This window comes from Nothobranchius furzeri, chromosome 10 (genome assembly GCF_043380555.1).
Source record: "Nothobranchius furzeri strain GRZ-AD chromosome 10, NfurGRZ-RIMD1, whole genome shotgun sequence".
NCBI classification, from domain to species: domain Eukaryota; kingdom Metazoa; phylum Chordata; class Actinopteri; order Cyprinodontiformes; family Nothobranchiidae; genus Nothobranchius; species Nothobranchius furzeri.
In genome coordinates, this window is record NC_091750.1 from 38,001,519 (window position 1) to 38,016,665 (window position 15,147).

General features: G+C 47.2%; 1 protein-coding gene across 2 annotated transcripts in view; it reads left to right on the plus strand.

Moving 5' to 3' along the window:
- Window positions 1-15,147, plus strand: part of adamts3 (ADAM metallopeptidase with thrombospondin type 1 motif, 3) — a 167,024-nt gene that overhangs the window by 67,049 nt on the left and 84,828 nt on the right. For both annotated transcript variants that reach the window (XM_015960279.3, XM_070555619.1), the window contains one exon: window positions 11,196-11,386. In XM_015960279.3, the coding sequence (XP_015815765.3) occupies window positions 11,196-11,386 (191 nt within the window). The remainder of the gene's footprint in view (window positions 1-11,195; window positions 11,387-15,147) is intronic.

The following is a 15,147-nucleotide window of genomic DNA, read 5'->3' on the forward strand; positions in this document are numbered from 1 at the left end:
TAGCGTTTGTGTATTCTTTTTTGGATATTATTTGTGCAATTGTTGGACAAAATGACTTGCTGTGGCATTAATTGCACTAATAGAGCGTCCAAGGAGTCTCCACTTCATTTTTATCTGTAAGTAAAATTATATTTATGTATTTTAGGTCACTGCCAAGCTGAGTTTAGATTTTAACATGTACTGTTTAACCATGAAATTTAAATGTAATAGGGTAAAACCCAGTGCATTTAACGTAATGCTGCACTTTAGAAAATGGGTTGAAATATAACATGTTGGTGGAGCTGGGTTCCGACTATCTGTATGGTCCCCTCCCCTCAACGGCAAATCGGCGTATCTCTGACTCAGAAGCTCTGGTGTTGTGCACAGTCAACTCCTGTTGTAGCTAGGTAGCTACCTCCATTAGCTTAGCTCCCACCTCTGCCTTAGCTTTGGGTTAGCTTGTAGCTACATCGCTTCAGTTCGACAGGTGTCGTCATTTGATCCCAGCCTTACAGCACCACCCTCGGCTCCACCTCTTTTCCCTTTTTTGGAATTTTTTGGCTTGACGGAACCTGTGACACGGTCAAAATAAAGGTGGTGGGAACCTCCCATTTTGGCACAACAACGTATAATTGGAGCCTATGGACACGAATTGTCCAGTATAAATGTCGATGGAACTCCATGAGGTCCAGGCGGGTCAGGGCCTTCATGATGGAGGAGACGCCTGCCGTACTGTCCCTCAGAGTCGGGTCTGACTTGACTTTTAGCCCAAACCTCCGGCTTCCTGAACGCATTAGGCATGAAAGATAAATTCTCTGTGATGAACTGTTAACTTCAGTAAGCTCGTGTGGGTCTGTTTAAACATTTATGCAACAGCGGCTCATTTAATCAGCATTTAGCTTTGCAAAGTGCTTCATTGTTATGCAGAAAACTCCTAAGAAACAAAACCTGTTTTCATTTTGGGGTTTTGAACTTTTCTGACCTTCTTGATGCAAAACGGAGAACGGAGTTTTAATTCTGACATTTATCGCGGTGGGGGTTATTTTATTGGAGGGATTTGTTCAATTATACGCAAAAATGCAGAATAATCAGCATAACTTAATAATTATTTCCCTTTACTCTGCATCCTGGAAAAATGTGTGAATTATTAAAATTCAGCATTTTCATAAACTTGCAACATTTAAGAGCTTCATATTAATGGTATTGATATTTGAACGCCTCCTCGTGAGGTCGGACCTTCTCTGGCTTTGAAACCGACAGGGTGGGTTTGATTTTATCGGTTGAAGGTCGTCTCTGCTCCTCTGGCGTTTCCCGTTTCTGTTTTCCTCCATCCTATCTTTCCTGGCCGACCGTTGTTTTGAAGTGGTCCTTTTAGACCAACATCACTTAAGTGTGAGGTGTGATCCTGCATCCGTTCCTTCAATTTAACCTTCGGCTGTTTTTCACAGCTCCTGTCACAAACGTGTTTCACTTCATCTCTCGGTGAATTTGAAACGACCTCAGCGGACTTTTATGTGAAACTTCTTCTCTTCACTCTCCTCCAGATTCCTTTAGGGGAAGAGAAACGTGTCGAGATGCTTCTGATCGATGTGGGAGTTACAGAGAGAGGCGGACACGATGTTAGCACCTGCAGGCAAAAGATGTTTAGTTTTTCACCAAGTCATCGTGGCTCAAGTGATAAAAGTCCAAGTCGCCTCTCAAACCTGCACTTGTTATATTAAGTGAATTGAAAGGATCTGTGGGTCCAAAACCTAGTGTGGGACATGTAGTATGATCAGGTCTTCAGAGGGTGAGTCCAAGTCAAGTCTCGAGTCTTAAAAGTGTGGATAGCTGAAAAACATTTTTAAAGAGCAAGTCACCCCCAAATCAACTTTTTTTTGCTGATAAACTAAATAAGCGAGTGTCTAATCGTGCTGCAGACACGTGTCGTCAGTAATTTGGCACTTCAGTGCATATTCGTTAAAATTTTAATATTCTGCCTAAAACTGTCAGTGTTGTGCCGTTGTCAGGTAAAAACTCTGCATTTGAATTTAAATCTGCCACCGTTATTGGCTAAGAGGTATGCTATGATGCAAACTGGTACATTATGATGTCACAATGCTGTCATGAGCCTGTGTGTGTGTGTGTTTGTTAGCAGCTCCGCCCCCTCGGTCTGCCTGGCAACAGCATTTGTTGCATTTTTCAAACATGAAGTGGGAGTGGAGTTAGACTCTGGTAGGGGGTGACTTGCTCTTTAATGATTATCTCTGACACTAACGGGTCACTCTGAGTGTTTCATGCAGGCTGAACATGAAAATAGTCTCCTACACCTATCTCCTGCATTAGCTTCTGATAGAAAACAGACGGTGAACTCTAGGATTAGAAAATCCTGACAGATCTACGTCACACTAGCTGTTTTTACAGGACCATAGCGTTAGCAAAACGGGATTTGCCGCGGCTCCCTGGGGAGGATTTTGGCATTTATAGTAGCAAAGCTGAAGCTAGAATAAACTGCCATCAGGCACCTCTCCAACCACGACGGGATAAAGGGAGGTCGCTGGGCCACCCTTTTCCGGTCGAGAACCATGGTCTCAGATTTGGAGGTGCTGATCCTCATCCCAGCCGCTTCACAGTCGGCCGCGAACCTACCCAGCAAATGCTGAAGGTCAGAGCTGGATGAAGCTAGGAGGACCACATCATCCGCAAAAAGCAGAGACGAGATTCTCCTGCCACCAAACTCGACACACTCCACACCACGTGTTTGTGATCTCAGAGTAAATTTGATCAAACAGTCGAGAGCCAAAAATCATTAATGAAACATCTGACCCCCCCCCCCCCCATGAGCCTGTTTCTAGTGATTCAGCAGCTTCAGGTGGTACACACACACACACACACACCTTTTTCTAATCAGAACCAAAACCTGCACGGCTCCTCTACCATCTAAATGCATCAGCCAGCATGTTTGGCGTTGCCACGGCGCGCTGCGGCTAATGAAGCTGCTGTTGCTGCCATCAGCGCTCGTTTTCTGCACGATGAAAAAAGACCTAAAACAATAAAGCCCTGGTGATAAAATCCTGGGTAATTATGGCGTTTATGTTCCCTGGGAAGAGAAAAAACTCCTTAGGTGACATGGAAAGTTGGCAGCACTGAATCACCTGCTGCTTCGTTACCTCTGAACAGAAATCCAGGCTTCACCAGGATGGTCGGTTTCTAAAACACGATTAATAATCAGGATCTTGGCTTCTGGGTTTCAATAAAACTCATCAGCCTCCAAACGTAGTAAGTTATTACTGAAGGGTAGATGAATGGAAGGACTTTCTTTTCCTTTAAGACCAACAAGCATAAAAGGGAATTTTGACCTTTTATCCACGCTGGCTCCATCAAAGTGAAATTTTTTTGGTCCATTTTAAACGTTTGAGGAGGAGAACGTCATCTGTTGTGTTCTACATCTGCATGAATCAGATTTAAAGAGCATCTCAGTCCCAATACTCCATCACATCTGTTTATTCGGCCTTATTATCAGACCGTCTGATGGATTAAATGAGGGAAACTTATCTCTAAATTCTGATTTGAGCTATTTTGGAGAACTCGACCGCCTCCGGACTCACTCATCCCCAACAGCAGCTCTCCTGATATGCCGCTGTCTTCCCGCAGCAGCACCATGTGCCCGTGAGGCTCAGAGACGAGGATGAAGAGCAACTCTGCCTCAGAAATAATCACATCCCAGTTCGTAGAGTTCCTCCCCCAACGGCCCAGAGGACTCAAAGGATTCCAACAATGGCCGCCTAATGAGCTGTCGCGTTCTTTGTGTTCCCAGTGACCCCGCAGAGCGTAAGGCAGGTGGTTTAAAGGTGCGACTGGTGGGAGGACGCCACGCGAAGCCTTGCTGGAAACACTACATCTCGTATTTCTGTCACTGATCTCTTCTTTTAACATGTTGGGATTAATCTGACGCATGTTAATAAAACGAGGTTTAATGGAGTGTTGTTGAGGTGCAAAAGGAAATAGTCCATGTTCAGACAACTCGATGAAACTAAAAGAGGCAAAAAAACCCTTTTCTCTTCAAACGAATGTGCATTGTAAGAATCGGTTCATTTAAAGACATAAGACCCGTAAACTTCCTGTGACCTGTTTACACTCTGAGCGATTCACCCACCTGAGCTGTAGACACCAAAGGAGGCGGGGCTTTATAATCTGGTTTTCTAAAATCCCATCAGAATAGTTTTTTTTCTCCTTTATCTTGAGCTAACGATACAAATCCTCCCGTTTTTCTTCGTGCTGCCTTCATGAGTCTTATGAACTTCACAATGAAGCAGGAGAGTCAATGAATCTCTGGGAATTTACATAACCACATTCTGGAATACAAGCAGAAATTATTCCCGATGCCCGTAGGAAACAGCAGTTGTCATAGCAACGTCTATACTCTGGGCCGACTGCATTACATAGTGCATTTAAAGCTCAAGTGGCCCCTAAAGACACAATCATCCAGCTTTTAAACGCTGTCTTGAAATGGGCTGCTGGCCTGAAGCAGATCTGAACGTTAAATGAACAGAGTCGGAACCGCTCGCCGTCTGTGCGCCATCTTTAATGTTCTCTGCTCCTTTGACCCCCGCATTATTCACCCGACTCGGTTAGAAATTAATTCTTGTCACTACTCGACCCTCTTTGACTTGTTACGTTCACGACTCAGGCGTCGCCTCCCACCTGTCAAACGTCTGCCGTTGTTTTTATAAGTTGCTGCTTTTAAACCTTCGTGGCGATGCTCTGACCTGCGGTCCTGCCACGTCTCGTTCTGACGCTTTCAGTCTGAGTCAAGGTCCAAAACCCGGGTTCTGTTCTCACGGATGTTTGGAAGCTCTAGGAGTGACATTAAGGTGATTCAGTGGCTCTGATGCAGAAACACTACCGAGGCTGGCCTGTGTCACCAACTCTGTTCACAAGTCATTTTTTCTTTTTCCCCGTGTCCTGTCTGGCTGCGAAGCAAACAGAATTGATGTCTGAATGCTGGTAACAAGCAAAAATAAACAATAATGAACAAGTGTCTGCTTCTAGACCTGCAGAAAGAAAAAAAACCCCAAAAAACAAACAAAAAAAGGGACACACAACAATACAACAGGAGCAAGCTATCACTGCGTCAACTTGATGAAGAAATATAAAATCAACATTGTTTAACTGAAGAATCACACAATAATAAATCACAGTGCATTTAGTGCCCACCATAGCCTTAAGACATGTGTTAACGTGCCCAAGTCCATACTTATGAGAGCACCATATGAGCACCTGTGTGTGTACACGCGCTTGTTTATGTAAGGTTTCTCGATAGGAGCGTCCAATAGAGAGTGTGAGGGACCACAGATCCGCCCCCTAAAGATGTGCAGGAGACGGAGGGAGCTCCAAGTTTCAGAGATCCAGGAGCTGCTCCAGAGCACAGGGATTCCAGGGAGACTGCGACCAGAAAAGCCCCCCGCCCCCCTCGAGAGGCGCAGAGGATCGCCCCGGGGGGCCACAACCAGCAGCCGGCAGAGTCCCGGGAGATATCGGCGGCAAGCCCACAGGCCCGCCCGCAGCCTCCCACCCCCTAGCCGGCCGAGCCCGGGACCCAGGGGCGACCACCCCCACCGGGGACCTAGCAGGGCCCAGGGACCCAGACCCCACCAGGCAGCCACCGGGATCTATCAGGCAGATGGCAAAAATCTTAAACCCCCTGACCCGGGAGCCACAAACACTCAGGCAGACCAAGGCACAAACCCCCACACCAGGTGTGGCAAGGGGAGGGGAGACAAAGATCTGTATCATCAAAAGAAGTCCCAGGAGAAGAGAAGAGTCAAAGGCCCCACCGGACATATACAGTCATACACAAACACAGTCACACACTCCCTCCTTCATGCTCACACATGCACATACAACCAAAGACTTACAAAAATGCACGCCGGACACCCACTCATGCTCCCCACACACACCCTATTCACTCTGGTCCCGGTACTGCTGCACATGGGGTACAACCATCACCGGTTCCCAGAGTTTGACCCTTTCTGCTGGGGTGCTGATGAGCAGGCTCCCCTGCCAACGCTGAGCACAGCAACCCACCACCCCAGACCCCAACCGGACGGCCAGATCCCCCTCCTAGCCTCCATCCCCAGGAAGCCAGAAATGGGGTCCATACCCGCACTCCCTGACTTGTCCACCCCCCAAGGTCCTATGTGCATGTTTGTGTGATGATGTGGGGGAGCAGGAGGAGAGAAATGTGTGAGGATGGGGAGGAATGGCTGGTTGGGCTTAGCCCTCCAGGGAGCCAGCTCCCCCACTGGCCCCAATAGGCACCTCTGTTGTCAAAATGTCACCCAGGGCATGGAGACCCCAGCCCATCCTGCCAGGGCCCAAAGCAGCAGCATCACAGAGCCTCACGGAGTCCGAGGACACCAACCCAGCCCCACCCCACCCCACCCGAATATCTACGCCCATCCCTGCATTTGCACAACTTCCAGAATATATAAGGCATAGGACATCCAGGTAAGGTTGGGTCCTCCCCCTCCTGGACTTCCCCCTCCCCTGTGACGGGACAGCAGAGGAGCCAAGGTCTACCTGAGGCCCCTGAACCCTAGTTGTTCACAACTTCTATGGACAGGATTTCCAGGTACAGCCAAGGTGTTGGAGCGGCGCGGAGCAGCCGAGTGTGAAGCAGCTGGGATGAGAATCAGATCCTCTAAATCTGCGACTGTGGTCTTGAGTTGGAAAAGGGTAGAATGCCTTTTCCAGGGATGAGGTTCTGTCCCAAGAGGAGGACTTAAAAGAACAAGATTGCAGATACAAGCAGCTGAAATGAGTTTTCTCTGCAGGGTGGCTGGGCTCTCCCTTAGAGATAGGGTGAGAAACTCGGTCATCCGGGAGGGGCTTAGAGTAGACCCGCTGCTACTCCACATCGAGAGGAGCCAGTTGAGGTGGCTCTCCATCAGGAAACCTCTGGGTCAACGTTCCACTGTAAACTTATCATTAGGGTTTGTGCCTTTAGTTGTTTGTGGATGTGTGTTCGTGTTTCGGCGAGCCTTTTAGCCCCAAAAGCATTTCATTGCGGATATGAGTGAATACTGTGTAGGTAGGTACCGTTTAGTAGTTTTGCCACACGAGACAAATTAGTTTGAGTCTGTAGCAGATGCACGACTCCTCAGCGAGGAGCTTTTAAAAGATGCGATCCAGTAAATAGGCCAGTGCTGCCGCTGCTCTGCAGATAAAAGGATTAGACTCCATGTTTTAATGCTGTTTGTTGCTGGAGGACCTCGGAGACTCGCTGTGTAGTTTCACATTAATGAGAACACCGTTTTTCTGTCAGATGCAATAACACGTACGATTAGAAATTCAGATGCTCAGAGGAGGCTTTGCCCTGAATTTTCATACTGAGCAAACATCCCGCTGACGAGCACCGTAGACCCTGAGCGTCGTCTGGAGAGCGTGTTGGAACCGTTGTGGCAGACGGGGTACATTTCCACTCCCGGCTGGTGGAGAGTTGCCTGTCGCCTACCAAGGGGCCGTTTTTAGCCTGTGGCGGCTCTGGCTGGCCTCGTTGCCACCTTGCAGCTCAGTGCCACGTGAGAGCAGGCGCTGGCTGGGGGCCTCGTCTCCCAGGCCGCTGCCTCGGATTGGGGCATGGTCTCCCGTGGGACCGGGTTTCGGGGCGGTGCTGACTTAAAACACACTAGTGGTCTCAAGGACCGCTGCTGAGGGGAAGTCCTGTGCATTTGAAGTGGGGACCTCAGAAAGCCTGTTTACTCAGGAGAGGGAGGAGGGAGCTAGCCCGTGGCACAAGAATGCCTGTGTCATGACGGGAGAGGCGGAATGTGCTCCACAATCCCAACTCTGTCGGAGCCGGGCCACAGCTGAGGTGGCAGCCATGTCTTTCTATTTATTTTAGCTCTCTCCTCACTCAATCACCAGCCCTGTCTGCGGCCATGAGCGTCCCGGCTAAAGCGAAAAACGGCCTGAGTTTTTATTTATGACCCAAGATTTCCACGAGGATGCCAGCTCAGGATCCTCCACCGCAGTAGATCAGACCTTAAACTGAGTCTAGTTTCCTCTCAGAGAACGTTCATTCTGACAGGAAGTTCCTTTCTTTGTTGCTCTGCCGTCGTGTTCGCACGTAGATTTTATTCCAGTTGTTCCCGTGATCTCGTGTGGGTTTGATGGAAACGTTTTCAGGACACCGAGCCAAGTTTCAGCTTCGGGTTACTCTGAGGGATTTAACAGACTAGCTAGCTGTGGGTCCATGTGAGTTGTGTTTACTGAGCCTGGTTTGTTTGTAAATGGGCTCCATGAACCCACATGAACCTGGTGTTTAGTTCAGTCTGTGCCTTCTGCTGCTCACGCTCTCATTTCTGAAACCAGAAGAAGAGGCGAGGCCTCACTCTGGGTTCAGATTCACGTAGAGGGTTTAAATGAACGTTTGAATATCTTAACAGGATTCAGAATGAATCCCCTAAGGGGATCATCTCACTGGCGACCTGCAAAACAGCATTTATCTGGGAAAAAAAAACCCTGTAAAAGTTGAGGCCTTTTGCACCATGTTTGTAGTAAAGCTGTGTACGTGGACCTTCATCTGGTTACAGTTGGTAGGTTTGATGCTTGGCCCAAGGGCATCCCTGTTGAAGTTCATTTCAGTTCAGCTTTAATTATAAAACGCTGGTTCATAACACAGGTCATCCCACAGCTCTCTGGAGAGTCATCTGGTCCAGATTCAGGCTGAATGCAGAAAATAAGTGATGACAATAGTTGATGAATTTTAAAATGGTAATTAATCATATTGCACCTTAAAAAGGGAACACACTTCAGTTCAGCTGTAGCATGACTCAATTCAATTTAGCTAAGAGCCAGATTAACCTTACTTAACCCAGAAATCTAAGTCTATTGCAGCGTAACTAATGGGCCATTCCCATCTGTACCGGGTCGGCCCGGGCCGGGTAGCGTAGGTTGTTTACATATCTGGGTGGCCTGGTATTTTTCCGGGCCAACCAAGGCTCATTCTCAGCCCTCTTCTCGAGGGGGTCTGCTTCAGGCCGACCAGGGCCAACACGCCCACTGCTGACAGCAAATCCACACCTTCCATTAGAGCAAGCCTCTGATTGGTGGGTAGAATCAGCCCACATGGGCTTAAGGCAAGGATGTGTGGAATCAACCGGGCCGACTGGGGCTACCCGGCCCGGGCCGACCCAGTACAGATGGGAATGGCCCTTAAAGGGATGAGCCTGGATAACCCTGCTTAACCCAGAAGTCTAGGCCTATAGCAGCGTAACTAAAGGGATGAGCCTGGATAACCCTGCTTAACCCAGCAGTCTAAGTCTATAGCAGCGTAACTAAAGGGATGAGCCTGGATAACCCTGCTTAACCCAGAAGTCTAAGTCTGCAGTGAATCAGAATCATTTTTGATCAAATGTGTAGAAATAAATATTTTTCAGAATTGTTTTATTTAACAGTTCTCTTGTGACTGAAAACTTTTATGTTTCCCTGTTTTAAACCCAGCTTGTGGTGAGCTGGTGGCGGGGTGGTATCCTTCCATTCTCACTTTAATTGAGATTATACTAATCTAACCACAGTAAAATTCTCCCCTGTGGTTGAAACCAAAGAAAACAAGCAGTGAGCGTAATGACAGTGTTTCTGGGTCTGCTGCTCCATCAGAACAAAACCGTCTCACTCTGATGATTTCTGCCACCGTTTTACTCTGCAGGTTTTAAACTTTCATCTCAGTTCTGAAATGACCAATCAGACGGCACATACCCAAAGGACCGCTTAGATTTTTCTCATTATACCAGAAAGTCCCACGCGCTGAAGATTTTTCAGATATTTGTACTGGCTGAATCAGAAATGTTCCTACGGAGGGGACCAGATGGAGGATTTCTTATCAGCCAGGCTCCCTTATTGCTTCCATGGAGATACTGTGCTGTCAGAGTGGAACGCTGAGGCATATTAGAGGAGAGTTGAGCTGTGGCGGCCCGTTCCATCACAGGCGAGGTTGGTCTCATTTAGTTGTAGAAAGGAAGTGCGGGCGAACACTGTCAAGTCAAATCGTTTGCTTCATTTCTCATAGACTTGGAAGTGAGACCTGCTTTGAAGTAAACCACAGAGGATAATCTGTGAGCTGTAGAAAGGCGTCGTTCTCTAACTGGTTTGTGACTTCCTGTCAGCGTCGCACCAGCCTGTCGAGGGCAAAAGTCAGAATCACAGCAGCTGAACACGTTCAAGTTTTCAATTCAAGTTTATTTATGTAGTGCTAAATCACAACAAGCACCGTCTCAAGGACCTTCACATCATAAACATCCAGTACAGGTCAGTTCATTAAGCCAATCAGAAAAAGTTTCCTACATAAGGAACCCAGCAGGTTGCATCGAGTCACTGACTAGTGTCAATCCTCATGCTAAGCAAGCATGCAGCGACAGTGGAGAGGAAAACTCCCTTTTAACAGGAAGAAACCTCCAGAGGATCCTGGCTCAGTATAAGCAGCCATCCTCCACGACTCACTGGGGATGGAGAAGACAGCGCGCACACACGCACACACGCACGTACGTAAAAAATTATATTCGGCTGAGTCAAGATGAGCCAAGTAAGGGAAGGCAACAAAACGCCATCAGAGGAGCCGTCTGCCCCGGCAGCACTAGATCAACCACACTTAGTCAGGGCGCTCAGAGGAGGGGGAGCATAGACCCCCACCTCTACTTAAACACCACCTGTAGAGCGCCCAGGAAGCAACAGTCGACCACCGCCCCCGGGGCAGAGGGCCCCCCACAGAGAAAACACTGGACTATGAAAATAGAAGAGCTAATATAAATGACAAAAGTAAGAAAATAAATAATAAATAAATTTATATAGACAGTCAAATAATAATATAATGCAATTGCGCTAAAATATAATCATATAAAACGAGAAATAAAACTATAGTAAATAATTAGATAAAAGCTAACCTAAATAGGTGGGCCTTGAGCCTGGACTTAAAAACATGAACGTTCTCTGCGGCTCTGAGGTCCTCCGGCAGATCGTTCCAGAGGCGAGGCTGCCAGAGGAGCGCAGAGGCCGTGAGGGTTCATATGGTAAAAGCAGTTCTGAGAGATGAGAAGGCCCAAGACCATTAAGACACTTAAAAGTTGTAGCTGGAAGAAATTCAGACAGAAACCTGTGAATCTGTCGTTTTTACGTCGCGTCTGTTGTGTTGTGTTTTTGTTTACATTTATTTCTCCTTTGTTTTGAAATCTGTGCAGAACTGAACGTTCCCCAGAGTCTGGAGTCCGTGACCCGACAGGTGAACGAGACCGCGCAGAACCGCCGTCGCCGCCGAGATGCCGGAGAGGACGACTACAACATAGAAATCCTGTTGGGAGTCGACGACTCGGTGGTTAGATTTCACGGCAAAGAGCACGTGCAGAACTACCTCCTGACCCTGATGAACATCGTGAGTCACTTCCTGTGTTTTTGCTGCTCGTCTGGGCGCCGTGGGAACAGGTTACTGAGGGTGTTTCTCAGTGTCAAGGCGCCTGGCCTTGCGAGGCGATGTCTTGCTGCTGTTAGCAAGCCTGCTCTCCTCAGGAGAGCGGAAACATCTGCAGCCTGTTGGGTTTAAACCGGACAGCAAAGGCCGCTGCAGACACCTGTAATGTGTGCAAACTGGGTGTTCAACATGCTGGAAAGGAAACGGCGCTATGATTCAAACAAGCTACTTTCGCTGTCGGCTTTTCCCTTCCGGCATCACCAAAGCTAATCACCGGCCTCCATTAATCCCCAGTTCACCTCTAACAGTCAGTGAAGTCAGACAAAAACGCGGAACGACCAAGAGAGAAGGTCACGCTAATGAACAAAGACAAATCGCCAACAGACTGCAAAACCTCGAGTTTCCTGGTTCTCCTGCAGCGCCGGAGCTTCACGTCCCGCGGCTGGCTGGACCTGCTCTGGTGCTGCGTGCTGGAGCTACAGGTGTTGTGCAGAGAAACGTTGTCCTGCCTGCTCCGTCACGTGAACACGGCTCACAGCTGCTTACTGGGGAGTGAACAGCTTGAAATAAGAGCCACGCTGCTACTTTATAGTATATTCACAAGATAAACACGTTTTTCATCGGTGTACTTCCTAAAAGAATGAAAGTGAAACTTAAAGGACAATTTTGATGTGTTTACTTCTTATTTGAATGCTTTCTTGATTTTTTCCCCCCATTTTTTTTCATTTTTTAATGCTTTGCCAAAAAATAATTAGTTATTCTTCTGATTTTAATGCTTTTCTGAAAAGTATCGGATCAGGACTCGGTATCGGCAAACACTCAAAATCAAATGACTCGGAATCAGATCGGGGGCAAAAAGACGTCTCTAGTTTAATCCCGTTAAAATGAAGATGGTAAAGCAGAAGGGATCATTTCATCCTAACTTTGTCTAATAAATTATTTCCAGCATGACTCTAAACGGAATACTTTTATCTGTCGCTGCGTCCACTCCCTGACCTCCAGGGATCGTCTCTGCTCCACCAGAGCGTGGTCATGTGCAGACCTCTAGCAGCGCCCTGAACACCTGGTTCAATCGTTTGCTCAGGTGTGTCGGAGCACGGGCGTATCAGAAACATGTAGGCCGGAGTCCCAGAGGACCGGGACGAGACGGCGAGGCTGATTGGCTCCAGCAGCCTCAGGTTTCTGTAACAATCTGGGTTCGCTACTCGGAGATTCCCTCTGATATCGACTAAAAGTGAAATAATTGACAAATAATTGACCGTTTAAACACCAAAGGGAGTGCCATCAGATTCCTAACAGGGATCGTTTTCCTTCTTTCTGTCTGTGATGTATGAAGCGGCACCTCAGAGTAGGGTTGTCACGATACTAAAATTTCAAACTCGATTCGATACTTGAAAAAAACTCGATACTTGATTTCGATACTATTTAAAAACACCAATTTATTGAACACGTTTATTCAAAAAATAACATTCCTCAATTTATATTTCAAAAATTAAATGTTAAGAATTAAGTGTATATAGTGCTTAAACCTTTCAAGTATCAGCATTTTTAAAACGTGCGTACAAAAACTGGCGAAAGTTAACACTTTAAATCATGAATTGTCTCACTATATATACACTATCTGCAGAGTGATGTTTTGCTGCTTAAACTCTGTTTAAGGTGCATTTTTGTCATAAGATGTAATGCCATATGTTTTGTTCTGTACTTTTGAACAACTCTGTTGGTCAATAAAGGGAGAAAACGAATTTCTCCACAGTAGGACAAAGGTACATCTACCGGTAATCTTAATAAAAACAGACTGGCGCACGGCAGTGACGTCATTAAAAGCGTCGGTTAATTAGCCGCGGCTAGTCTGTTTACGCCTAGAAATCCCAGACTCGCTCCAAACGAACAGGGGGAATCATGTTAATGATTCCTAACAAAACCTTTCGACATTGAGATGTTTTGGTGCAGATAATGTCTTATTTCGAGGCTGCACCATGGGTGCCCGTCCGCACCCGTTATATGGATATACACTGACGGCGATTCGGCGATGGACCTACGGTAAATACCCCGGGGAATCCAAGTAGCACCAAAGTTGTCAGCGTGAGTAAACAAACGTACTGCATGCTAGAAATTAAGTCCGGGTTGCAATAAACGGGAGTTTTCCTTTAATCACATAAGCGTGAATATACAACTACGTGTCGGACTTGGTATGCTAATTAAGTTGGGCTGTGAAGCGCCTCCCAAATTCGCTGTTTATGTTTTTGTTTATTTATTTGGCAGACAAAACTTGGATCGGAGACAACTCGCGTGGGAAATTGCAGTGTAGCCATGCGGCGTCTTCTTCTTCTGTTTGTCTGGGAGGCGGAGGCTGCTTTACGGCATCTGGCTGTCCTGCGTGTCGGTTTACTTGAAGAAGGCTGTGTATAATAGTCCATAATATCGATACCACAGGGATAGAATATCTCATTTAGATACCACTTTTAGCATCGATTTATATCTGGGTATCGATTTTTTTGACAACACTACCTCAGAGTCATTTCATCACACTTTTCCTGCTGGTTTGGGGATCGATTGAGACTGCTGGTCTCTCTGGGTTGTTAGCTCATCAAGCTGTCAGATACGCCGCGGAAAAGCTCCTCTGTTGCTGTTAGAAGTCGGCTGCGTGCGCCACATTCCCTCAAATGCACGGTGAAGCGTTCCTTTAACGAGGCATTCCCGTTTGGATGGAAGATCAGGCCCAGCTCTTGTGCTTCTGCAGAGAGGAGTCTCTCAGTAAGCCGCTGCTGTTACTCGGCAACGAGGCAGCAGGTGATGAAAGCCTCTTGTGTCCACTGGGTTGGGCTGGAGATGCCGACCACCACATCCCAACGCCGTAATGGTTCCGTAGCGTTGATGCTACAATGTTGGGAACAGACATGAGAGCAGGAACGTTAGACGGCTTCAGCAGAAGCAAATGTGTTAGCAGCAGGAGGTGTTTTTTAACCGCTGGTGTCCCGGGCATCAGCTGGAGACGGGTAACTGAGCTGGGAGCTGATGGGATCCTGGAGAAATAGATGCTGGTCTCCAGCAGAGGTCTCTGCCGAGGCAGCAAACCCGTGATTGACCGTATCCGTTCATCTGGATCTCTCTCTCCTCCTCGCTGCTCGGTTCCTTCACCCTCTCTGCTTCTTCTCTCCCTTCTGTCCTTCTAACGTATATTTATTTATATCACTTCCACCGCGTTTCCTCTCCTTCCTGATTTCTCCTTCGGTTCACCTACGTGAATTGAATTGTTGTCTCTCTCGTCTCCTCCTCCCCTCGTTGTCCTTCTCTGCTCTTCTTGTTTGTTCTCTTTGATTTTCTGGCTAATTAAGAGCGAGCCTCTTCCTTCTTTGCCGTCCTGCTGGGAGAATGGTGACTGATTGCAGCGTTTAATGAGCGTTTACGTGTGCAGCCGCTGGCCTGCTTATGAAGGACGGCGTCTCTGCTGCTTAAACTCTTGACGGAAGGTCTGAGAACGTATTTATCGGAGCTCGGATGTAACGTTTGCTCAGAGTTTCTCTAACTGAATGAGATGTGAGGGTTTTATTTTCTGCAGAAACGATCCTCCGGCTTTGATTTAATTCCTCTGCTGTTGGACTTGGAGCTGCTTGTCCATCTGTTTAAGCACGCATGGCTGCTTAGCACATTCAGCTCTTCTGTTTAATTAAATCCTCCTTTTATTTATTTTGGTCTCATAATCAGCAAAAACAAAAGAATCC